Below are 27,424 nucleotides of genomic sequence, written 5' to 3'. Positions count from 1 at the left end.
ACAGCTCGCTCCAAACTTCGGCAGCACCGGCAATGGCTTCGTCGCATTCATCAGCATTTACACTCATCACCGAGCATGCGGAAGCCAACACGTCTGAAGCAATTTTGGATGAACCACTTGTACACAGCCGTGCATACGTGTCGGGTGCCACGGGCACTGGGTCACTAGTTTGGCCGCTTTAGTCCTAATCTCCCCCTTCATCTTCAAGATCGTGCTGAGAGTGCTCCTCGGAATCATTCACGCTGTGGGGACATCCGACTTCTCACCGTGTTCGACCCAATTTAACGCGACAAAAGGCGGCTCCTGCCGCTTCCTCATGGCAACACTTCGAGAGAAGACCCACAAGGTGCAAACACAATGAACTAGAAAAGCAGCGAGACAACTCGCACTTGCCCCATCTTGCACGACGAGGGCACAAGAGCCTCTCACTGGCTGTCTGAGCAAGCGCTGCGGGCAGGCCAGGATCATTTTTTGCAAAGGGGTGTCGACGGCTCGCCCGAGCCAGTGCCGTCGCAGTTGGGAGAGCGGTTGGATGGAGCCACGCCGCCGGGTTTCCCCTTCACTGCGAGGGAAAGCCAACTTCTGGGAGCACTTTCCTAAAGCTTAAAGTTCAATATATTGCGATCCGCTGCTATTTTTGTTCGATGTAAGCGTAATTTTTGCTACATATACTCATTGTAACTATACTGTCTTCAGAAATTGTTCAATATTGATACATGTACATGTTTATCTTTATCGTGTGACCACGTTTCACTGCCTAACAAATGTTATCGCACAGCGCGGGACGCGCCTGCATGTATAGGAAGATTTTGTAATGTTATCGATGGTTCAATCCGCTGTCTGTGACCGAACCTTGTGTAATCTGGTTGCATGTGTGCGCAACGCGAATAATGTAGAACTTTGTGGAAGGCACGGGGGCCCCAGCATGCCTTCCATTCGATGATTGATGTATAAAAGCCGGCGCGCTTGACCCACTGGTCAGCTTTTTGACCATCGCCGAGTGTTTTGCCGCTATCGTTGTTCTTTGAGTGTAGCCTGCTTTTGAGGGCACAAGTTCGCCCAATAAAATGCTAGTTTTGTTAATCACAGCCCCGCAGGGGCGTCTGCGTCAGCAGGCGTTTGGTGTGTTGTGACACCACGCACCCGAGCACACGAGGGTTAGACCCTCCAGCGTGTAGCCGTGCGCGGCTTAGCCGTGTCCGGGGAAAAGGGGATCCTGGGGGTTGAGCCAATGCCGGGTGTTTGGACCTTTACGGCCCCTCGGCGGCGGCAACACACCCCTTTGGCCTCGGCTTCACGTGGACAGCACCCCCGGACTGACCCACCCGGGGGAAATCGGCAGTCGCCTCTTCCTGTCTCTTCCTCTCGAATCTTCGTCTTTATCTCTTACTTTTTGACCTTTCCTGTCTTCTCCTCTCTTCCATTTACTTAATTCACCTCGGCGGCAAGGGTTAACCTTGTGTGGGATAGCCAACCTTGGTTATAACAGATTTGGTTATAGTAGTGTCGTACAGCTGGCGCATGCAGGCCGTCTTTTCACAGTCCTGCAGCGTCCCCTTGTTGGGCTCCATGGTGGGTGGCTGGCGGCGCTGCCGAATTTTCACACATATCTATGGCAAGTTCTTTTCCAACACTTCCTGATCGCCCTCATAAATGAGGCCGCACCGAAGAAGTCTTCAAGTTTTTTGGCCGAAATAATGACAATTTTCCAAGATTTCATGTTGTGCATTCAGAGAAAAAAGAAAAGGCAGCGAGAATGATCTCACCTTTTCTTGTTGCAAAGACACTTAGTGAAGCTTTTGGCCCAGGTTATAAAGTCTCAAAGTTGGCAAGTGGCGACCTCCTCTTAGAACTGCGTGATAAGACACAGTACGAGAAACTCTCTAATCTAGTATCGTTTGGGAATTTTCCAGTGACGGTCACACCGCACCGCACAATGAACACCACCCGCGAAGTCGTTTCCGATGCTGATCTCATGGAACTGACTGAAGCCGAACTACTGGAGGGCTGGAGCGATCAAAATGTGACCAATGTCAAGAGAATAAAGATCAGGCGCGATGGCAAGGAGATTGAGACAAAGCGCTTAATTCTAACTTTTGCATCAAGTATGCTACCTGAGACCATTAAGGCTGGCTACATAAATATCCGAGTCAGGCCGTACATCCCCAATCCTCTCCGATGCTTTAAGTGTCAAAGATTTGGCCACAGTTCACAGAACTGCCGAGGCCGCCAGACTTGCGCAAAATGTAGTGCCCAAGAACACCCATCTGACAATTGCGAGAATGCTCCACACTGCGTGAACTGTGATGGGGAACACGCCGCGTACTCGCGGTCCTGTCCATCATGGAAAAAATAAAAAGAAATAGTCACAATCAAGGTTAAGGAAAATACATCGTTCAAAGAGGCACGCAGGCGGGTAGCATACCTGCCAAAGAAAAGCTTTGCCGAAGTGGCGCGTCAGGGGGCAGCGTCACAACGGCCTCCGGCGGCTGTCCGACCCACACGCAGTGAGTTGGCAGTTACACCATCTGCCCCCACGGTGGTTGCAGCTAGCGCTGCTCCGCCAACCGAGCAGAAGGGACCATCGACCCCGAAGGTGGGCGCAGCCGAGGCTGCCACAACCTCCCCGGCCCCTTCCAGCGCTGGCAACAGCCGGCGCAGCCAAATCCCTCAGGGAGCCCCATCGACCTCCGGGCTGGTGGGCGCAGGGGTCTTGCCCTCCAAGGCGGGACTCCCTCTGAAAACTTCTCGCTCGCAAGAGCATGTGTCCGGAGCCTCACTAGAGGCAATGGACACAACACCTATCCTCAAGGCGCACCAAGCGCCTAAGGAGCGGCGAGGCTCCCTCGAACGCTCCAGAAAGGGCAAAACTCCCGTTACAGGGCCTTGAAAGGGCCCTGTAATTTAATCTCTGTAATTTTCATAATCACTACTTCTGTTTCTCTACACACAGCACCTATTGACCTCCAATATGGATACACAAATAATTCAATGGAACATCAGAGGTCTTCTTAGGAACCTTGATGATCTGCAAGAGCTTATCCAAAAACACAATCCAACAGTGCTGTGTCTACAGGAAACACACCTAAAACCACAACATACAAACTTTCTCCGACCGTATGTCAAGTTTCGCAAAGATCGCGATGATGCTGTCGTATCATCAGGCGGTGTTGCCATTTTGATTCATAAAAGTATTTCCTGTCAGCGTTTACAGCTACAAACGCCCCTTGAAGCAGTGGCGGTTCGAGCTGTTCTTTTAAATAAACTCGTCACCATTTGCTCGCTTTATGTACCCCCACACTACAAATTAAACAAACATGGAATTTCAGTCATTTATAGACGAATTGCCAGAACCTTATCTTGTTCTTGGCGATTTCAATGCGCCAAGAACAAGATAAGGTTCTTGGCGCATTGGCTCCTTGTGGGGCGACTCTCGTACAGACGCGTGAGGTCGTCTTGTTGAACAGTTCCTTTTTTCTTCAGGTGCGTGCTTGCTGAATAAGAAGGAACCCACGTATTACTCCCTTGCAAACAGAACCTTTTCTTCAATAGATCTTAGTATAGCTTCCCCGTTCATACTGCCCAAACTCGAATGGGAAGTTACGAACAATCCTTACGGGAGCGACCACTTCCCTATACTGATAAGAACATCTAAAGAAAACGAATATCCTCCACAAGCTCCTAGGTGGAAGATATACACAGCCAACAGGGAGAAATTTCGAACTCTCACTAACATCTCATGGGCCGACATGTCTTCTTTAGAAATTGATGCTGCTGTGGAGTATCTTACATCATTCATAATAGATGCCGCATCAAAATGCATATCCGAAGTGAGTGGTCTGGCATGCAAACGACGTGTACCGTGGTGGAACAGCGAATGTAGGATCGCCCGTAAGAATCAGAACAAGGCGTGGGGGTTGCTACGCGCTTCTCCCACTCCAGAGAATCTTATGAACTTTAAAAAAGCAAAGTCCCAAGGCAGGCGAATCCGCCTGCCTTGGGACTTTGCACAAGTTTTTATCAAGTATTAACTCATTCAGAGATGAGGCCAAAGCCTGGAACAGGGTTAATAGGATAAGAGGGCGACAAACATTTTCCCTCCCTTTGGTAAACACACAAGGCGATACCCTGCAAGATCAGGCAGATTCACTTGGGGAGCATTTTGAGAGAGTGTCAAGTTCAACCAATTATTCGCAATCTTTTCTCAAATATAAACAAATAGAAGAACGTAAGCCATTAAAACGAAAACCCAGACAGAATGAACCCTATGACCGGCCTTTCAGTATTGCCGAGTTGAGAGCTGCCTTGAGCGCATGCAAGAGCTCTGCACTGGGATCTGACAGAATCATGAATGAAATGATCAAACACTTACACAATGACACCCAAGTTACACTCCTCACACTTTTCAACACCATTTGGGCTGCAGGATACCTTCCAACTGCATGGAAAGAAACCATTGTGGTTCCTGTTTTGAAACAAGGCAAAGACCCTTCCTCAGTGGCAAGTTACTGCCCGATAGCACTCACAAGTTGCCTTTGTAAGGTATTTGAAAAAATGATTAATCGCAGACTCATACATTACCTTGAACTGAACAACATGCTTGATCCCTATCAGTGTGGTTTCAGAGAAGGGCGCTCCACAACTGACCATCTTGTACGCATCGAAGGAAACATCCGTGACGCATTTGTACACAAACAGTTTTTCCTATCCATATTCCTTGATATGGAGAAAGCATACGACACAACGTGGCGCTACGGAATCTTAAGAGACTTGGCAGAAATGGGCATTCATGGTAATATGCTAAACCCCATAGAAAGCTATTTATCCGATCGCACATTCCGTGTAAAAGTCGGCAATGTAATGTCACGTCCTTTTACACAAGGAACTGGTGTACCCCAGTGAGGCGTGCTTAGCTGCACGCTCTTTATAGTGAAGATGAACACGCTTCGTGCTTCATTACCACCGGCCATTTTTTACTCTTGTCTATGTGGACGACATTCAAATAGCTTTTAAATAATGTAACCTCGCAGTGTGCAAGAGACAGGTACAGCATGGTTTGAACAAAGTATCCAAGTGGGCAGAGAAAAACGGATTTAAAATCAATCCTCACAAAAGTTCTTGTGTTCTTTTTAAACGAAAGAGAGGCCTGGTCCCGGATCCTTGCTTAGAACTGTGTGGACAACAAATTCCTATCAACAAAGAGCACAAATTCCTAGGTATTATACTTGACGATAGACTCACTTTCATTCTACACATCAAATATCTGAAAGAAAAATGTCTAAAAACAATGAATTTAATGAAACTTCTATCCAAGACTACGTGGGGTAGTGACCGAAAGTGTCTAATGAATCTCTACAAGAGCCTAATACAGTCACGATTGAATTATTGGGCCGTAGTGTATAACTCTGCCGCCCCGAGCGCGCGCTAAGGATGCTGGATCCTGTCCTAGGTATCCGCCTAGCCACTGGTGCTTTCAGAACAAGCCCGATCGAAAGCCTATATGCCGAATCGGATGAGTGGCCGCTCCACTTACAGAGATCATACGTCAGCTTTACTTATTTCCTTAAAGTGCATTCCATTCCTGAACACCCATGTTTTAATACCATTACCGATATGACGTATGCTACACTTATCCGCAACCGTCCGTCTATAAGACAGCCTTTCTCACTGCGTGTGAAGGAGCTTAGCGATGAAATGCATGTCCCACTCCTCGAGCTTCCCTTAATGCGCCTAACCAAGCCTTTACCTCCTTGGGAGTGGCAGGTGATAGAATGTGACCTATGTCACGGATCTCCTCCGGTGAACACTCTGGCCGAAAGAATGCACTAGGCGACAGGTGTACCCACACAGACGCGCATTTAATACAACCCACGTGAAACGAACAGCAGCCCACAAACCTAACAAAACTAACACACACGGTACAAAAACTATCAGTACACACGAACCGGTAACACTGCCACTAGCGTTCTATTGAGAGTGGTTGGCGTTCGTGCTCACGTCTGGTTCGGTGCGTATGTGGCGTGGTGTGGGTCCCGTAGCCGGCGTCGGAGTGGCGTTCGACGTTCGAGGACTGGCGTCGCTGGAGGCGTCGTTGGTTGCGTCGTACCCGCTCCCGGTCCGAGCGCCCGTGGAGGTGTGGCCGATGATGTTGGCGTTGGGGCACCACCCGGAAGAGTGGTGACAGCGGTAGAGACACCCCTGGCCGTAGCAGGTGGTGGCGTCCTCCGTGGACTCCCCGGAACGGGCTCAGGAACGGCAGAAAGTCTGCGGTGCAAAGCCGTAGAACACGAGCACGCCGAAGCAGTAGCCGGCGTCGCTCTCTTCCGGTCGAACCGTCCCTCACCCGCCGAGTCTCCGCTGCTTTCTTCTCCCCCCATGTCTCGCCCTTCCTCGCCCTTTTATAGCCTTCTTGTTAGTCCACGTAATCCTTCTCTTCGTCTTCTTCTCTTCTCCACCAATCGTCGCTTTCCATCTCACCGGATACTTCTCCACCAATCATCTCTTGTCACCTCACTGGAAACTTCTTCTTTATCTTCTTTCGTCTTCGGTTAATCCACGTCATTCTTAACGCCATCCTCGTCGTCTTCTGGAAACCTTTCTTCGTCTACCATTTTATTTCATCTTCCCTCTTATATGTGACAACCTATCCTTTCTAAAAGTCACAAAACACGCTCCAGCTCCAGAGGTCGAAATAAGAATGCATTTCCTACAAATTCAGTGCAAGTACTCGTGCACAGGCTTCTACACAGACGCTTCTAAGTCACATGCCGGAGTGTCCTATGCAGCCGTCGGTCCATCCTTCTCGGAATCTTATATACTACATCCAGAAACAAGTATCTTTACGGCAGAGGCCTACGCTGTATGGTCGGCTGTAAAGCGTATAAAGAAAGCAAAACTCCAAAAAGCGGTTATATATACAGACTCCCTAAGTGTGGTGAAGGCCTTAATGTCACCATACAAACATAAAAATCCTGTACTTACTGAGGTCTATTCCGACCTGTGCAAAGCTTATCTATCTAACCAGCAAATCATCATATGCAGGGTACCCGGCCACAGGGGAATCGAAGGTAACGTTTTGGCAGACCAGATGGCTACGTCAATTGCACTCCCTGCTGTTAATAATACTGCTTTGGTGCCTCTCACAGATCTGAAACCTTACATATGAAAGAAACTGCGAAACCACTGGCAACGCATGTGGGATGTAGAAATAAATAATAAACTGCACGTTATAAAGCCACAGTTAGGTTTTTGGCCCTCCCCAACAAAATCTCGGCGAACAGATGTCCTATTCTGTCGCCTCAGAATAGGACACACATTTGGCACCCATCATTTTCTACTTACTGGAAGTGAACCTCCAACCTGTGGTAGATGCGGTGAGAGGCTGACCGTCCTCCATGTCCTCTTGGAGTGTCGGAAAGCCGAACCTGAAAGAAAGAAACATTTTCCGCTTGCATACCGTTATTACATCCCTCTACACCCGGCTATGTTTCTTGGTAAGGAACCGCTTTTTAACACCAAGGCAGTCCTCAACTTCTTAAAGGATGTAGTTCTACACGTAATAAGCCCATTAAATTCGTAGAGCATCCTCGCTCCAGAGGATGCCGCTGCGATAATTGTTTTGAATAGCACATGCCTCCAGGCCCTTGTGTTCAAGGGCTCTAAGGAGGCAGTAGTGCTGTAGCATATCTTATATAACCTGATATATTTTTAGACATCATATCATTCTTTTTAAATGTGTCTTATTGTTCATAGTACACGCCATAAGTCATCGCCATTCTTTTATGATACAGATTTTGCGCACTTTAGCGCGACCATTTTTAAGGCCCCTCTACAGCCACGTCACACCAACTTCATAAAACTCATGATTTCACTGCAAACTCATTAACACGGACATGGCGCTCTTTGGCCATACTTGGCCCTTGCGCCATAAAACATTAAACATTCATTCATTCATTGTTAATCACAGTTTTGCTGCCTACTTCACTGTCACTGCTATGTGACATCTGGTGGAGGTGCTTTACGTTCATGTACCGGACGCCCCCGACAAGCCGTAATCTATGCTCGGACTGCAAGGACAACACCGTCTTTCTGGAACATGGAGGAAGCCGTCGGCTACAGCAGCTGTGCCCGGAAAACGGACTTCTACCAGAGACAACCAAGAAGATCGTCCAGAGATGACCAAGAAGACAGCCCCAATGGCAGCCGCAGCGGCCCCAATTGTTCTGCTGCAGCCCAGGGATCCAGCAACGTTCCACGGTTCCACATTTGACGACCCGGAAAGCTGGCTGGAGACGTATGAGAGAGTCGCTACGTTTAACAGCTGGAACAGCAACGACAAGCTGCGACATGTCTATTTCGCAATGAAAGATGTGGCGAGGATGTGGTTCGAGAATCGAGAAGCCAACTTAACGACGTGGGACCTGTTCCGAACCAGCTTCCTGCAAACATTCACAAGCGTCATGCCTAAAGAGTGCGCCCAAGCGCTACTGGAAACCCGAGTACAGCTTCCCAATAGCAATCATAGCAATCTTCACGGAGGCGATGGCCCGTCTTTTCCGGCACGCCGACCAGCCACAGGTTAATGCGACGCAGCCGTGATCAAATGCCAAGACCTACTGTATCGCAAGACAAACAACCACCAACCTCAGCATGCTTCTCGATGGCCACACAGTCACTGCCTTGGTGGAAACAGGGACCGATTCGTCATGGCTGGAGACATTGCCGCCCAGGTAAAGAAAGTTAAGACTGCATGGGAAGGCCCTGAAATTCGGACAGCTAGAAGACACCTCATAATGCCGACTGGAATCGGCACGACAAGAACTACCTTTCATGACCGGACTTACCCTGTTACCTTCGATATCCTCCAACAGTGTTTACAAGATGTCATTCTCAGCATGGACTTCCTGAACCAACACGGCGCAGTCATCGACCAGTCAAAATCGATAATGCTGTTGGAAGGTCAAGTGATACCGACCGCCGGATAGCTCTCGTAGTCACCACGCCTTGAGCGTGCTCAAAGATTAAGTGAGCATGCCGCCTCGATCCAGCACTGTTATTTCCATCGGCAACGAAACACCCACTGACGTAGAAGGCGTCAACGAGGGTGACCAACATCTACTACTCGACCATGAAATTTGTGTCGCAAGAGGGATCGCTCGACTGCACGGAGGAAAAACGAAAGTGTTGCTGACAAACTTCAGCCAGGAGTTAAAGCACATCAACTAGGGCATGACAATTGCATACATCAAGGGAATTCTGGAAACCAGAAATGCGTTTGTCCTCTTGGATTCTGCCGCATCTACCCCGATGACTGCAGTTCCTGAACCAGACTTTGATATAAATCCAAGTCTCCCCATGATTAAGCAGCAACAGCTTAGAAGTCTGCTTTGATGATACAAAGACTGCTTTTCGACATCATCAAGGATTCGGCAAACACCAGTCGCAAAGCATTGCATAATAACTGAATAGTGTGCCCGACCACTCCGCCAGAGCCCTTACCGAGTTTCGATGCGAGAATGTGACGCTATTAGGCAACAAGTCGACGAAATGACGACATCATCCAGCTGTTGAAAAACCCGTGGGCATCTCCTGTAGTATTGGTGAATAAAAAGGACGGAACCCTATATTTCTGCATCGATTATCGTTGACTTAACAAGATCACGAAGAAGGATTTATACCCCCTCCCACAGATAGATGATGCATTGGATCAGCTCTGCAACGCTAAATACTTCTCATCGATGAACCTCAAGTCTGGCTACTGGCAAATAGAAGTCAACGAGAGAGATCGTGGAAAGACCGCCTTCATCAAGCCAGACGGCCTCTCAGAGTTCAAGGTCATGCCATTCGGACTGTTCTCGGCGCCTGCAACGTTTCAGCGCGTCATGAACACGGTGTTAGCATAATTGAAGTGGCAGTCGTGTCTTGTTTACTTGGATGATGTCGTTGTCATCGCCGGAAATTTCGACGGATCACCTTAGGTGGCTTGCGACAGTATTAGAGGCCATCAAGTCATCAGGGCTCACTCTGAAGCCAAAAAATTGCTGCTTTGCTTACGATGAGCTTCTGTTCCTAGACCATGTGATCTGCAAATCTGGAGTCCGCCCTGACCTGCAGAAGACAGCTGCCATAGCAAACTTCCCACAGCCCGTTAAGAAGAACACAGTGCATAGATTCCTTGGCATGTGTGCCTACTATAGGCGCTTTGTCAAGGATTTTCACGCATCGTGAAGCCACTAACACATATAACCAAATGTAATGTTGAGCTCAAGTGGGAAACGCCGCAGGTCGACCCATTTCAAGAACTAAAGCGCCACAACAGTGGCCGCCGGTACTTGCTCACTTCGACGAGGATGCCGATTCCGAAATCCACATTGACGCCAGTAGCCTAGGCCTCGGTGCCGTTCTAGTCCAGAGGAAAGACGGACTTGAGCGGGGGATATCTTATGCTAGCTGGTCGCTGTCAAAAGCAGAAGGCAATTATTCTACGACTGAAAAGGAATGCCTCACCATCATTTGGGCTACAGCAAAATTCCGCCCTTACCTATATAGCAGGCCATTCAAAATAGTCAGCGACCATCGCGGCCCCTTCAGGACAGCTGGCGCGGTAGAGCCTGAGACTGCAAGAATATGACGTCACGGTAATCTACAGGTCCGGACGAAAACACTCTTGATGCTGACTGCCTATTACACGCCCCCATCGATCCCCTGCCGGAAGACGACGACGACGACGACAGCTTCCTTGGAATCATAAGCGCGGAAGACTTCACTAAACAGCAACAAGCAGACCCGGAGCTAAAAGGCCTCATCGAGTATTCGGAAGGGAACACCGACGTTGTCCCTAGTGCATTTAAGCGCGGATGGTCTTCGTTACCGCTACAAAACAACCTGTTCATGAAGAAGAACTTCTCACCAGTCCGCGCCAACTACTTCCTTATTGTTCCGTCAGCGCGGCATCCAGAAATACTGCACGCCCTACGGGACGATCCAGCCGCTGGGCACCTCGGATTCTCCCGGATGCTGTCTTGGGTACAGGAAAGGTATTTATTACTGGCCCTGTCTGACCGCCGATGTCGCCCATTACTTTGAGACATGCCGAGACTGTCAGCAACGCAATACACCACCTACAAACCCAGCAGGATTACTACAGCCAGTCGAACCTCCTTGCCGACCATTTCACCAGATCGGGATGGATTTGTTGGGCCGTTTCCGACGTCAACATCCGGAAATAAGTGGATCGTCGTGGCGACGAACTATGTCACCCGCTTTGCTAAAACTAAAGCTCTACCAAAAGGCAGCTTAGCCGAGGTGGCAAAATATTTTGTCGAAAACATCCTGCTGCGACCTGACGCTTCTGAACATCACCAACAGAGGAACTGCCTTTACTGCAGAGCTCACCCAAGCCATTCTGCAATACAGCCAGACAAGCCACAGGAGAACAACTGCCTACCACAAGCAGACGAATGGTCTCACGGAGAGCCTGAACAAGACCCTCGCCAATATGCTAGCAATGTACGTCGATGTCGAGCACAAGACCTGGGATGCCGTTCTGTCTTAGGTAACCTTCGCTTACAACATGGTGGTACAAGAAACAACACAGATCACGCCGTTTAAGCTGGTTTACGGAACAAACCCGGCGACGACGCTCGATGCCATCACTGATGAAGAGAATCTTGATGTCGCTGCCTATCTCCAGCGCACGGAAGATGTCCAACAGCTCGCCCACCTACGGATCAAGAACCAGCAGCGTACCAACAGCTGACTCTACAACCTCTGAAGACGCTACATCGAGTACCAGCCCGGCGACCATGTTTGGACCCCAATATGCCGACGAGGACTCAGTGAGAAACTATTGCGACGACGCTATTTTGGACCCTACAAGGTCATCCAACGTATTGTTGCACTGGACTATGAGGTTGTGCCAGATGGTATTTCGCGTTCACAACGGCGCCGTGCACGATCTGAAGTGGTCCACGTGGTGCGTCTTAAGCCCTTTTACACACGCTGACGAACTTCCTTACTTTGTTGCTTCTTTGCTAGGGTGTGTTTTTGTTTATTACTTTCGTTTGTTTGCAGCATTGGGTTAATGCTTTTAAAGAGGGGTTATTGACATGTGTACGATCGCCGGCCATTTATTCAGACCTCACGGGGACTGCGGAAATGTCCGAATAAACAGGTGTCCGAAAAACAGATTAAGAAAAAGAAATTGAATCCTTTATTTCCACACACTTATTCGGGCTCGGCAGTAGGCATGAAGAAATTGTGAATACGCCGTTGCACGCTGTTCCGTTTATGCACAATCAGATAAGCCTGAATCTCGGAGAGGGTCGTACGGTCACTATAGGCGGCAGAAAGCACAGTCACTGCTTGTACACACTCCGCATGGGACAGCAGCATAGCACATGGTGTGTCATCTTCCGACTCGGCGTCATCGTCCTGCGGTGCAGCAGAAACCTGACGAATGGTCTCGCCGTCGTCCAGTTCTGTGCATGTCAGTACAGCAGTGTCAGCACCTGTGAAACTGTCAAATGAGACGGTGTCAGGAATCGCAATGGAACCACTGCTCAGGTCTTGGCAGAACATTTTCGGCATCAGTAGGGAGCACATTGGAAGGCGACAAATCCTAGGCCTCCTGGCACAGGCTTGCCGGCATTCCCCAGCGCAGTCTGTGCGGGCACTGTCGGCGGCATTAGACACTTGACGCGATGTTTCCGTATGCCACGTTGGATCACCGCAACCTCGACACAACACAAAGCAAACACCATCACACCGACACCAGTCGCACTAACGAAAAACATGGCCTACTCGCAGCGTCATGCACGAAGAAACCACGACCTACTATACAGTAGGTCGTGAAAGAGACAAATCGGCTGCTGGATTGTCTTGACATGACTTACTAAGCTGACACTGGCACTGCTGTAACCACTCTGTCGAACCAGGCAGAAACGATGATGATGAGCGGGGATTTGCAGTAGCGGCACTTCGTGGGGCAGCAAGGAGGCTCCTTTCAAAACAAAAATGGTGTTCAGCAAGTCGAACCATGCACTGGTCAGAGTCGGTGCGTGGTGCTCTCAATCGAGTTGGCTCAAGGAGTGTCTGAAAAATCAGACCACAAGTTGCAAGGTGTTCGAACTTTCAGCAGTTGTTATACATTATGGTCTATAGGGAGAATGGCGGTGCCGCGAAGCAGGCTGAATAATCGAGCATGTCCAAATTTTTGGAGTCCGGAAAACCAGTGGGTGACTGTACTTGTCTATTTTCATCGGGCAACCGCGTTTTCACCGCCCAACAAATGTTATCGCAGAGCGCAGGACGTGCCCGCATGTATTGGAAGTTTCTGGAATGTTATCGATGGTTCCATTCGCAGTCTGTCACTGACCCTTGTGTAATCTGATTGCATGTGTGCGCGACGTGAATAATGTAGAAGTTTGTGGAAGGCAATCGGGGCCCAGTGATTACTCTGGAACATTCGACAACTGATGTATAAAAGCGGACGCGCTTAACATGTTGATCAGATTTTCGACGATCGCCGACTGTGTTCGCCGCTATCATTGTTTTTTGAGTGTAGCCCACTTTTGAGGGCGCAAGTTTGCCCAATAAAACGCTAGTTTCGTTAATGAAAGTTTTGATGCCTTCTTCACCGTCACTGCTACGTGACAATATATAGAATAATTCGATGTAAACGGGTTCGATATAGTCAGGTTCGACTGTATATATTTTATTCACCATGTATTGGTTATATAGATCAACGTTTTGCCTTCTGGATGACGTTTTCCATGCATAACAATCGTTACATTTACGTCGCTAAGTTCCCCTTAAACAAATGTCTGTCTGTCTGTCTGTCTCTCTGTCGGTCTGTCTGTCTCTATCTATCTATCTATCTAATCTTATTTTGTTGTTTATGGCACTCTGCATTTGATATCGTTCTAAGTAGAAGACTGCACTGTACATGGGAAAGTCATTCAAAGGCAGAAAAGGCTGTGTTATAGCCAGTTCTGCACTATAAGGAGTTACATTATAAGTGGTCTAAGCTATATGTGGTGAGACCAAGTTTTTTTGTCTGTTAATTTTCAAGTGCACCCCCAAACAATAAGTTATATTATGGGGTTTTACATGCCAAAACCACGACCATAATTTGAGGCACATTGTATGGGGGACTCCAGAAATTTTGACCACCTGGGGTTCTTTAACGTGCACCTATATCTACATGAGTACATGAGTCATTTCGCATTTTGCCCCCATCGAAATGCGGCCACCGTGGCCGGGATTCAATCCCACGACCTTGTGCTTAGCAGCCCAACACCAAAGTGCACCCTAAGTCATGACAATGCATTATGATATGCGAGGAAACTATTGTCACGTTTTCATTTTTAGGTAAGTATGGCATGGTTGCATGGCACACTGGTTTTGTTGAAGTCGTTTTGATATCTTTTCCATTTCTCTGGTATTTTTCTACGGTGGAGGATGTGCAGTAACAATGTGGTCACAAGCGCTGCAGTTAAGTGTTGCTTCTCCTCACCGACATTTGTATTGACCACCAGGACACCAGAGCAGCTGTGCATGTTCGTGATAGAATGGTGCCATGTGCAGGCACGACTGAATGATGAGCGGCCATTCAGCGAGCAGGAAGTGCGGGCAGCCCTGCGTCGTGCAGCAGAGTCCCTCGACCAGCTGGTGTGTCGGGGCTGTCGAGGAGCCTTCGAGACCTACATGTCTTTCTATTTGCACCGTAGCCGCTGCCAGTCGTCCCTCGGCAAGGAAGAAAAGCAGGTGTGTAGTGAGACTGTGCGCACAAATATGTGTACCCTCCCGCCATGCCAGTGCGTCTGGATAAATGAGGCACCCTACAAAACCCTTTGGTCTGTAGCCACGTAGTAATAAAGGGAGGCTAAGAACAAGCAGGAAGCACTACATGGCACTCACTCAACTTTATTGCAGGAAAATGAACTACTGTGAAACCTTGATATAACAAACTTCAGTATAACAAAATTCTCGATTTAACAAAGTATAACTTTTTGTAACTTGCCCATAAAACACCATGTCTTTTGAACCTCTATGTAATAAAGTGTGTTATATGCGATATCATTGTAATGAAATTTCAGTGCTGCTGCAAAACAAAACCAACTCAGCTGCAAAACAAAACCAAGTCATAAATGGGAACTGTCGCAGACACAGATGGAATCACATACGGTTGCTTGCAAATACACCTCTCAATTCAGGCCCCACGTGACAGAGAGTGGCTGCTGAAGGAGAGCAGCATATTAACAAGACCTTCTTGCCATCGTGTTCTGTATAAATTCCAAGTGTGTCGTATGCTGTGGGTGCAAGGGGAAGCGTGCAAGGGTGAACCAAGGAAAGCAGCCTGATGTGCGCCGTCTTCTCACGCAAGCAAGCAAGCGTCCAGCATGCCCTGTGGTGGCACACAGCCTGGTGCCCTGGCACTCTGTAGAGCTGCACAAAAGTAGTGGGCCCAGTAAATGAGAAACTTTCTAAACTCTGCCAAATAAATAAGCCAGGGCCTCAATAGATCCCTGCATACAAGGACACAAAGTATCATAGTCCTGGCATCATAGGTCAACTGCTTCCAAAACATTGAGGCCCAATTTCTTAAAAGTATCTTTCATGTCGGCAACTCACTTGTGGAAAGCATGGCACAATGATGGCTGGATCAATTTTGACATTGTTTGTTTTGTTATAATCCATAGATTATGCTGTACATCAATCATCACCGTCATTAGCCTATTTTATGTCCACTACAGGACGAAGGCCTCTCCCTGTGATCTCCAATTTCCTCTGCCTTGTGGCAACCGATTCCAATTAGTGCCTGCGAATTTCCTAAACTCATCGCCCACCTTGTCTTCTGCCGATCTTGGCACCCATTCTCTAACCCTAATGATCCACTCGTTATCTAACCTACGCATTACCTGACCTGCCCAACTCCATACTTTTCTCTTAATGTCAATTAGAATATCGGCTATCCCCGTTTGCTCTCTGATCTACACTGCGCTCTTTCTGTCTCTTAACATTACGCCTAACATTCTTTGTTCCATCGCCCTTTCTGCGGTCCTTAACTTGTTCTCGAGCTTCTTCGTCAGTCTCCAAGTTTCTGCCCCATATGTGAGCGTTGGTAAAATGCAGTGATTGTAGGCATGGTAAGCTTCCAGTCAGGAGCTAACATTGTCTGCCATATGCGCTCCAACTCATTTTTATTGTTCTATAAATTTCCTTCTCCTGATCAGGGTTCCCTGCGAGTAATTGGCCTAGGTAAACATACTCCTTCACAGGCTCTAGAGACTGACTGGCAATCCTGAACTCTTGTTCCGATGCCGGCTATGGATCATTATCTTTGTCTTCTGCATATTAATCTTCAACCCCACTTTTACATTCTCTCTGTTATGGTCCTCAATAATTTCTTGTCCCCATGACATCATCCTCGGCTTCGACTTTCCGCACATTCTGCTCTCATCGATTGTTCCGCCAGTACTCTCCGCCTTGACCTGCTTGTTCTGGATCCCGCTGAACCACACCCCAGTCGCCTCAGTTCCGTCGGCTTCGTTCGCTTGCCACCTTTGGCACTGACTTACGTTGACTTAGTGTCGTCCCCACCAGTACCCTACGGTCACTACGTCGCGGCTCCTATGCAAAACGTCCTATTTACACACGGGATCACAGTACCTCATAGAGTTTTATCTATTACGGCGAATTGCGTCTGTCTGCCAGTGGTCAATTTTGGCTTGACGACACAAGTGCTGCCACGTGGGATGTCTCTGGCCCAGCTTTGCTCATTCGAGGATCACTCAGGAGCATCTATTGCAGAAGACAACAATTCAGCTGATCCTCCTCTACCATCGCAGCCGGCAACTTGTACCATCGCCGACTTACAAAAAATGATTGCGCCCGACACGCCATCCGAACACGCTCGTGAGCTCTACCATGTTCTGTTTTCCTACCACGATATTTTTTACTTTATCGATCGTCCTTTGGCCCAAGCTACAGCTGTTAAACATCGCATTAATACCGGCGATGCCCCTCCTATTCATCGCCGCTCGTATCGAGTGTCACCGGCTGAGCGTCAAGTTATTCACACAGAAGTTCGCAAAATGCTTGCCAAAAACATTATTGAACCGTCATGTCCATCCATTTAACCGTCCATGGGCGTCGCCTGTTGTACTGGTAAAAAAGAAGGATGGCGCATGGCGCTTTTGCGTGGATTATCGGCACCTGAACAGGGTTACCAAAAAGGACGTGTATCCCCTACCTTGGATTGATGACGCCCTTGACTGCCTCCATGGTGCTCACTACAGTGGAACCCCGTTCATACGTTTTTCACCGGACCGGGGGAAAAAAACTTAACAGCCGGGAAAACGCAACAGTGAGGAAAGCTCCGAAAATGAATGAAAAAAAGGGCAGCTTCAACTATAGACAATTTATTTCCACAGAGTGCGCTTAGGACTTAAAAAAGCCTAGAATGATGGCTTGCCGTTTCTTTCGCTCGGTAGAAATCGCCACACGTTTCTCAATAGCCTGGAAGGCCGCATTGCTGTCAGCGTCGCTGTGAGGTGCGACGTACCTGCAGAGGAGGTCTAGAGCCGCGACGGCTTCTCCAAAGCTAGGATTTGGCCACTGCCCGGCATCATGCGGCTCGTGCTCCTCGTCGTCACCGCGCCACGGCAATGGCAACGGACGAAGGAATGTCCGCTGGAAATTTTGCCCTCTTTGGCGTAATCATGCTAACCTGCTAACGACTGTTTAGTATTGCTGCGGAGCGCGCGCGTCCGAGCAGCCCGGTTGCGCGCGGCGCGGCGTGGGAGAAATGTAAACGAGAGGAGAGCTGTCCCGGTAGGCGGAGCAACGCCACTAGCAACGCCAACTTCCGGTTTCACTTTTGCTTCACAAAGAGTGACGTGAGGGCCTCTCCCGAGTTTCCTTCCTCCGTGAGTCGACCCGTCCAACAACCATGCGGTGACCCTAATCACAGTGATGATAGTGAGAGCATTTTTCACGAATGGCCACTTAGTGCAGCCTCTCGAACTGGCGTGCGGCTTTTCGCAGCCAGTTCCATAGCCAAGCCCGGCCAAGCCCAGCCAAAACTCGTCAAAAGCCAAAATGGCGGTTGGAGCGCGTTGCCTACTTCAGCCCAGGCGGGTTCGGGGTGCTAAGTTGCGACGTATCATGCGGGAACGTTTTCACAGCTACGACGTAACAGCGGGGTTCCTTATACATTGAATCCTATGGAAGCTATGCCGGGACCGGATGAAAACGACGTAGCAGCCGGGAAAACGCAGCAGTGAGGAACGTAACAGCGGGGTTCTACTGTATTTCTCCTCTATTGAACCTTTGCTCCGGCTACTGGCAGATCGCTGTAGATGATTTCAACAGCGAGAAGACTGCTTTTGTAACACCAGACGGTCTTTATCAATTAAAAGTGATGCCGTTCGGTCTATGTAACGCTCCTGCCACTTTTGAACGCATCATGGACTCCCTTCTTCACGGTTTCAAATTGTCCACGTGCCTGTGCTACTTGGACAACGTTATAGTATTCTCCCCAATGTTTGCTACGCACCTCGAGCGTCTCTCAGCAGTCCTGGGCGTTTTTCGTCGAGCCGGTCTGCAACTCAATGCATTGAAGTGCCAATTTGGCCATCGCCAGATTACCATCCTTGGGCATCTCGTTGACGCGAACAGAGTGCAACCGGACCCAGGCAAGATCCAAGCTGTTACGCACTTCCCTGTTCCGAAGTGTGTCAAGGATGTGTGCAGCTACATCAACCTTTGTCCGTACTTCCGTCGTTTAGTGAAAAATTTCGCGGCCATAGCACGACCACTTTTGAAGCTTTTGAAAAAAGATGCTCCCTTCCAGTGGATAACAAGGCCTCTGCATTCTCGCATCTAATCGATGTTCTCACAACGCCTCCTGTTCTGGCCCATTTCGATCCTTCCGCACCTACCGAAGTCCGTACTGATGCCAGCGGTCACGGAATTGGCGCAGTACTGGCACAACGACAGCGCGGCAACGACCGTGTTATCGCTTACGCCAGCAGGCTCCTCTCATCCTCAGAGTGCAACTATTCCATCACTGAGCGTGAGTGTCTGGCCCTAGTTTGGGCGGTTGCGAAGTCCCGCCCATACTATATGGCCAACCCTTTTCTGTTGTCACAGAGCATCACGCGCTTTGCTGGTTATGCTCACTGAAAGATCCCGCAGGAAGACTTGGTCGCTGGGCCTTACGCCTCCAAGAATATTCGTATGCTGCCACCTACAAATCTGGCCGACTACACAAGTTTGACTGCCTGTCTCGCTACCCAGTAGACGAGCCTGACGCCGCCGACAGTAGTAGCGCCAACGGCATTTTCTCTGTGTCTGCCTTCGCTAACATCGCCAATGAGCAGTACCGAGACCTATCGCTGCGAGCACTCATCGAGCGTCTGCGCTCTACACCTACCCACGCATCCGTTCGCCGATATGTCCTTCAGGGCGGCATTCTGTACCGAAGGAACTTCCTCCCTGACGGATCTGATCTTCTTGTGGTGCCAAAACATCTACAACAGACTGTGCTCTTTGAGATGCATGACACAATCACTGCAGGACATCTTGAGATAACCCGCACATACGACCGCGTCCGCCGCCGCTTCTATTGGCCTGGTCTTGCTCGCTCCGTCCGAAGCTATGTTGCTGCCTGTGATCCCTGCCAGTGTCGGAAAACACCTCAGGTGCTACCTGCCAGTCATCTCCAGCCGATCACCGTCCCTGTGGAACCGTTCTTTCGTGTTGGATTAGACCTCCTCGGTCCCTTTCCCACGTCATCCTCTGGGAACATATGGGTAGCCGTCGCAACTGATTACGCCACCCGATATGCTATCACGTGGGCTTATGCTATCACGTTGGCTCTCCCTACCAGTTGCACCACTGATGTCGCAGACTTTCTCTTGCGTGACATTACTTTACTTCATGGTGCCCCGTGACAGCTGCTTACTGACCGTGGTCGTAACTTCCTCTCGAAAGTTATCGTTGACATTGTGCGTTCCTTCTCCACTCAATACAAGCTGACTACCTCATACCATCCTCAAACCAATGGCCTGACAGAGCGGTTAAACCGTACTCTTACAGATATGCTCTCCAAGTACATTTCCACGGACCACCACAACCGGGACATTACCCTTCCTTACGTCACCTTTGCGTGCAATTCTTCCCGGCACGACACCGCCGGATTTTCTCCATTTTATCTACTGTACGGTCGCGAACCTACCTTGCCCCTAGACACGGCACTTCCTCCTGCTGCAATCTCAACAAGCAAGTATGCGCGCGACGCCATCGCCCTCGCTGACCTTGCACGCCAGCTTGCCCGTGCTCGACTGACGGCCTCACAAACCACTCAGCAGTGTCAGTACAACACCCGCCATTGTGACGTACAGTTTTCGCCTGGTGTGCTCGTGGTCCTGTGGTCGCCCTCTCGTCACGTCAGACTTTCAGAGAAGCTCCTTTCGCGATACACAGGGCCCTACCGTGTGCTGAGCCAGGTGACGCCTGTGACGTACGAAATTGCTCCTGTAGGTTCAACTTCGTCCTCTCCTCTGGCATCTAGTGATGTCGTGCATGTCGGTAGGCTCAAGGCCTACTACACTGCTTCCGAGTCCGGACTTTAGTCGCTCCAGGACGGCACTTTTGCCGCCAGGGGTAGTGCTGTGGAACAGTATTTACGATGACAAAGAGGCGAGCAGTGTGAAGACGACGACAATTAGAGGCTAGCGCGGGCTGTTGCCTCTTGGCCAAGCACGGCGTGTTTTCTTGTAAATATACTTGTATATAGCTTTTCATCTGTGTCTTCCTACGTAACAATATTACCATGCTTATCTTTCAGTGCATACATTTGAATAGCAATGAATAGTGTGCAGAAGACGAGACAGTAAGTCCTTCTTTGGGCTTATAAAAGTGATGTGTGTGAAAAATAAAATTTGTTGGAAGTTATTGTGCTTGTACTGTTCATGTGTGTCTGAATATTACAGTCTCGTCCTCTGTGCGCTGCTCATTGCTATTCAAATCGTGCACCAACAAGCCCAAATAATCTACCCTGCAGTGCATACATCTTGGTTTGTCCTATGCCAAGTTTCCCATTCACTTATTTGGTGCTGCATCCGTTTCTTACTGCTTCCTTAGTTTTTCTCATGTTATAAATTTGAATATCCCTTCTTTTCTCCTTGTTGATCAGTTTTGACGGTTCCACCAATTCTATCTTATCTCTTCGGTCGGACACTGTCATTCTTTGTCGTTTCTTTATTAGGTCCTTTGTTACTTGGGAGAGTTTACCTACTGGTTGCCTTGGTGCCTTGCCTCCCACTTCAATTTATGCTTCTGAAGCCAGCCTAATAATGGTTTAATTCATTACCTCTATGTCATCTTCATCTCTCTGTTCTAAGGCTGCATATTTCTTTGCAAGTACCAATCTGAATTGGTCTGCTTTTACTCTTACTGCGTTTAGGTTGGCCTGTTTCTTCCTGACTAATTTTACTCTTTCTCTCTTCAATCCTAGACCTCACTAGAGCCTATGATCACATCAATATGTCCTCTGAATTTTTGTTTAGACCTGTCTTAATTTATTTTATAAGGGGGGACATGGGTCTCAAAAATCGAAAACCACAAAAAAAAAATCTATTTTTCGGAACTACTTGTTTCAGCATCTCTAATGTCTATTCTACACTGTATCAATGATTTGCCGAAAAAAAAGTGTCGGAAAGAAATTATTTGGTCAGCGTGGACAATGAGAAAGGAGCCAGAAATCACGCAGAAACACAGGAGTTCACGGAGCTATTTCTCATCTTTCCCGCTACATAGCGCCACCGTCTTGGTACCGTTTGAAATCTCAAAGTTTTGCCTTTCGGTTCCTTGCATCCTCTTCAACAATGGCCACATAGAAAATGTTCAAACATAAAACAATTGGTGGCCATTCTGAAGATGCTCGCTATGCACTCCACCCTCCTATTGGCTCAGTAGGCCAGCACACCGAGAGGCACCTCTTGAGTGGCTGTTGCTAGGGCAACTAGTACCATGACACTGCCAGAGCAGAACGTTTGATTATGGGGAAAGGACCATTGTAGCGGTGCTGCAAAGAACGAGGTGTGTCAACACGGACAAAAACATGTGAGGATGTTTGCAGGTTTGAGGGTAGGAAAATGTCATGCTTGTTCGTGTGAGCCGTCTGTTCGCAATGGACGCAAGTTGTGCATGAAATGTGAAGATGTTGGACGAAAGAAGATGGATCTGAAACAGTCGGCGCTGATATGCGGTTGACGAAGTCACCGGGCAGATGGAGGGTGCAGCCACAAACCATCTCTGTACATAGCCAGGCGACTTCTGGTTGGGGTGTTGACCAAAGGCCGAGCAGCATGATTGGAAGATACGATACCCAATCCTTTGTATGAGGCTGAGCGGCATGTACAACTTTTCAAGTGTTGATGTAGCCGCTCGATGATGCCGTTGGAGACAGGATCATAAGCAGTTGCGTGAATGCGCACACAACCCAGAGGGATGTTACAGGCGTGAAAAGTGCCGAGTCAAACTCTCTGCCTTGTAGAGTGGTTACCATTGATCGCAGGCCAAAACGGCTAATCCAGGTAGACTGAAAAGTATGGGCAACTGTCTCCGCCGTTATGTCAGGCATTGGAGCTGCTTCAGGCCACCGTGTGCACCTATCAATAGCTGTAAGCAAATACATATAACCACTGCATGGTGGCAAAGGGCCAACAATGTCCAAATTAATGGTGTCGAAACATGCATCGAAGAGGGGGAACTTGCCCAATTGAGGCTTGGTGTGTCGTTGCACCTTGACACGTTGGCACGCCGCACAAGTGCAGACCCAGTCGCGGATATCAGCACCTATGTGCGGCCAGAGGTGATGTTTGGTGATAAGGTGTTGGATGGCGCATACGCCGGGATGGCAGATTGAGTGCAGTGTACTAAAAACAGCACGACGAAGAAGAGTAGGAACACAAATGCGGGTACGGTTGAGTGAAACGTCTCACCAGAGTGCAACGTCGTGGTCGGGAAAGTTGACTTGCTCCAAGCAGAGGGATAGTGAACTTCATTGTCGGATGCTTGAGCCCCCGCAAGTGAAGACAAGGAAAGGTGGACAGAACTTGTGGTGTTGATGGCAATATGACTGATAGCATCCACTGCCCTGTTAAGGCTGCCTTTGACGTAACATATGTCTGTCATGAATTTGGCAATAAAAGCAAGATGCCGGAGCTCTCTAGGAGCATGAGTGGCACTGCAGGAACGTAAAGCTGAAACAAGTGGTTTGTGGTCGGTAAGAATTATAAATTGGCACCCTTCAAGAAAGTACCTCAAATGCTTCACTGCAAAGTAGGCCGCGAAAAGCTCCCGGGCGAAAGTACTGTATCGGTGTTCAGTGTCGCACAACTTGCAGAAAAAGAAGGCCGTGCAAGCCCATGATCATTAAACCACTGACGAAGCACGGCTCCCACTGCTTCTGAAGAAGCATCCACCGTAAGGCTAGTGGGAGCGGTCGTGAAGAATGGTGCTGGAAGGCGGCTTGTGCAAGTTCAGTCTTAACAGCGGCAAAAGCTTGCTCAACAACTGTGTCCCAAGAAAGTGCGGTAGACTCAGCTTTCGAAATGCAAAGGAGTTCTTCAAGAGGCTGTACCAACTTAGAGCATGCAGGCATGAAATTGCGATAAAGATTGATGAGTCCGAGAAAACGTCATAAGCTGCATGTGCACTTTGGTGGCGGGTAGTTGATGATGGCCTGAGCCTTGTCAGGCAGTGTAGTAATACTATAATTGGTGATGTGATGCCCAAGAAAATCGATCTCCAGAACCCCAAACTGACATTAGTCAACATAGATGATGAGATCATAACCACTAAGTCGAGTGAAAAAGTTGTTGTAGTTGTGCTTGGTTGGTTTCAGCGTCGCTGCTGGCGACGAAAAGATAATCTAAGTGGGCAAAACAAAATGCAAGCCTCTGGTGACTTTGTGTATAAAACTCTGAAAGGTTTGAGCTGCATTGTGCAAACCGAAAGGCATGCGTAAATGCTCAGGAAAGCCAAATGGGATAGTTATAGCAGTTATTGGATTGTCGGCTGGCTCAACAGGGGTCTGGTGATAAGCTTTCACACGATCAATTTTCGAGTATCTTGTTGTGCCGATTAAAAAGGCAGTGCAATCCTGAATATTGGGGAGTGGGCATCGGTCGGGAACAGTGACCGCATTCAATATGCGATAATCACAACAGGGCCGCCAGTCATTGTTCTTCTTAGGCACCGTGTGTAGTGCTAACGACCACATGCTTGATGACGAATGAATGATTTTTAGTTGCAACATATGCTCTAATTCATTGCGGGCAACTCTAAGTTTATCAGGCCCGAGTTGGCAGGGCCGACAGTGAACGACCGGGCCTATGGTAACAATACAATGGATTACCATGTGCTTAGGGGTTTTATCCATCAGAGATTGCGCAGTAATCTCCGAAACTCGTTGAATAGAGCTGCATATGGTGAGGTAGGCAGTTTGATGAAAGTAGAATTGAGAGCAGTAGCATGCAACAGAAAACCGTTGACTGACAGACCTGTGATGTTATCCACCAGGCAACAATGGCTCATATACAAGAACAGATGAAAACGGCTCAAGAAATCAGGCCCTAAGATGGCATAGCAGACGTCTGTTATCCAAAATAGCCATGGCAACCTTCTCCTAAGACAGAGACCGAGGGTAAGAGACTTGTGTCCATAAGTTGCGATGATGGAAGAGTTGATAGCATTTAGGGTGGGTGACTTCGCGAGGATGCACCAGTCAACTTTGAACGTAGGAACTATGCTGACCACCGCACCAATATCTACCAACAAACGCAGTCCTGTGGTTCGGTCAGTTAATATGGAAAAGGTGGCTTGACGTATGGCCATGATCGCCTACCGCTGTTATTGGCGACTGGCCTGAGCGTTTCCCATGGGCCTCAAACAGGGTGACATACATAGACGAGCCTTGGTGCGAGAACGTCAGTGGTAGTAAGATGGGTGGATGAAACTTTATTGGATCTGTTTAAATGTTGTTTGGCCCCTAGATGTTCGGGAGCCCCCTGGCCAACACCTCTAAACAAGCACGGTCCACCAGCCAGAGCTGGTAATCTGAGCAAGTAGCCCGAAGAGCGGCCTGCCACGAGGAAAAGGAAGAGTTGGGAATAGGCTCTACCGCCATGGGCTTGGGGCAGCTCCACAAGCAGTGGGAAAGATCTTCCTGGGGCGCTCGGCAGCTGGTGCGTTGTGGATTATGGTGATCAGGGTAAAATAAATGTGCCAGTGATAGCATAATAAATGGTGGTAGTAGCACGGGCCCTGTGATGAAAAGCTGTGCTCAGGTTGGTGAAACAGCCATTGCATAGAAGGTGGCGTGAGAGGCTGAGTTGGACAAGGTCGGTCATTGATGTTGCGAGTGTTTGTTAACTCGATGCATTTGAGTGCTCAAGATGACAAACCCAATTGTTACGGCGCGCCTTCGTTTAATGTTTACGTAGAGCGATTCCTGATGCAAGTTGGTGACTTGAGATGCGAGCTCTTTTACCACTTACCAAATGAAATCCACTTCAGGAAGTGGAGGGCTGTGGATAGTATTTATGACTGCCGGAGCGGGCACTTACCTCAAGTAAGCTGTGCCAGTGTAACGTGGCAGGAGCCAGCGCCACACTGGTTTCAGGAGTGTACAGGGTTCACGTCCGGTACTCCTTTAGAAACTCAACCATCTCCTTAGTGGCTGCAGCCAGTGCTGCTGCTTCATCATCGAAGACGGGCCAGCGGACCGCAGTGCCACAGGGCCCAAAGTTGAGCCGAACTCCACGGCCCAAGACGCACATCTTGGCGCCTGGCTCTAGGTCATCCCGCACCTCGGACAAGGCGATGGAGATCGACCCGAAAACCCCGGCGTCATTGACACCAAACGATCCGCGCTCCTTTGAGCATGCCCAGGAGGACGAACTTCCTTAACTGCGCTGGAAAAGAGACAGGTAACCTGAACGGTTACCGCCCCTAATAAAAGTAATCAGCTTTTTAAAAAAATACATGTCATCAACAACTTGTAATCTCACACACATAAGTAAATTTTCCCAATTCCATTCAAATGGCTTTCATCATCCATTGGAATTGCAGCGGCCTAATCTACAATCTAGGTGATATCAAACACATGATAAATAAGTTATCACCAGTAGCATTCTGCCTTCAAGAAAAGAACTTCGGCCCCAAAAATGCACATTTTTTTAAAGGTTTTACTGTCATGCTAAAAGGCCCACAAGCACTCCAGCCGTCTATCAGGAGGTGTTGCTATTGTTGTCCAAGGCTGTGGCTGTCACCCTTTTATCATTTAAGACTGTTACCATCTGTTCATTGTACATTCCTCCCTATACCCATTCCACTACTCGAGACCTGCAAAATTTAATTGACCAGTTGCCGGAGCCTTTTGTTTTAGTTGGAGATTTTAATGTTCATGGCACCCTTTGGCAGCGATAAAAATGACCTAAGAGGACAACTTATCGAAGATTTATTTTAACAAACAAAATCTCTCCTTTGAACTGAGGTGTGCCAACCAGTGGCGTAGCCAGAAATATCGTTCAGGGGATGCTCACGTTCCAGCTCGGCCTGCTCCTTATAGAATTTGTCGACGGATCAAATACAGGAATAATAACTTCGTTGCCATTGCCAAAGATGCTGCAAACGAATTCTTGAATGCTATGCACTGTCAAGGCATGTTATGTATTTTTTCATAGAAGAATATGTTCGTACATACCAAGAAACTGTGCCAGAAATAACTGATATCAATGCTTCCACCGTTTTTGTCTATTTAATAAGTAATAAAAATATCACACGAACTTTAGAACTATATAAGTTTCAAACCAGCAAAGCAGTGCATGAAGCTGATATGAAAAATTGTGAAGGCCATGAAATTAACAAATTGAGGACACATATTTAATGAAACTTGGTAATTCGAGAAACTTGTTTATATGAGGTCCAAAATCAAGAAAGGGGCTAGCAGATGGATTAGCACACTGTGGTATAAAGGTTATAAACAAGGATAAAGTGCCTCAGAAAGGCTGGCCAACGTTTTGATAGGTGGTCCTATCTTCATCAAAGGCGACCATGTCATTCTCGGCATGTTAGTTTTAAAGGGTTAGTGCAGTGATGTCACTTGCGGTTGTTTGTGGCGACTGGTTGTAAAGGGAGAGACTGCAAAGAGAATGAGCGTTGTCGCCTGACGTCTGTGGGCGTGGTTCCCAAGACAAGGGGACAAGAGTGGGAAGGCGGTGAGAAAAGAAGAAAAAAAAAAATCTAGGGATAGAAAAAAAGGGGGGGAGGACATCAAGAGGAAAAAAAAAGAATGAGAAAAGAAAAAGAGGGGCATGGGAGGGTGTTAGGGAAGCGAGAGGTTAGGGAG

The 27,424-nt window shown here is 48.4% G+C and overlaps 1 protein-coding gene across 12 annotated transcripts in view; it reads left to right on the top strand.

Moving 5' to 3' along the window:
- Positions 1–27,424, top strand: part of LOC142580151 (uncharacterized) — a 750,235-nt gene that overhangs the window by 246,750 nt on the left and 476,061 nt on the right. For 11 of the 12 annotated variants that reach the window (XR_012827590.1, XM_075690998.1, XM_075691004.1 and 8 more), the window contains one exon: positions 14,587–14,766. The exons of the other annotated variant lie outside the window; for it this stretch is intronic. Coding sequence is in view for 10 of the 11 variants with exons in the window: in XM_075690998.1 (XP_075547113.1) it covers positions 14,587–14,766 (180 nt within the window). In the remaining variant the exon portion in view is untranslated. The remainder of the gene's footprint in view (positions 1–14,586; positions 14,767–27,424) is intronic. 12 annotated transcript variants of the gene reach the window in all.

The sequence above is a fragment of the Dermacentor variabilis genome, chromosome 4 (genome assembly GCF_050947875.1).
Source record: "Dermacentor variabilis isolate Ectoservices chromosome 4, ASM5094787v1, whole genome shotgun sequence".
Taxonomy (NCBI): Eukaryota; Metazoa; Arthropoda; class Arachnida; order Ixodida; family Ixodidae; genus Dermacentor; species Dermacentor variabilis.
The sequence above is the reverse complement of the archived record's forward strand: the minus strand, read 5'-3'. Positions and strand labels throughout refer to the sequence as shown.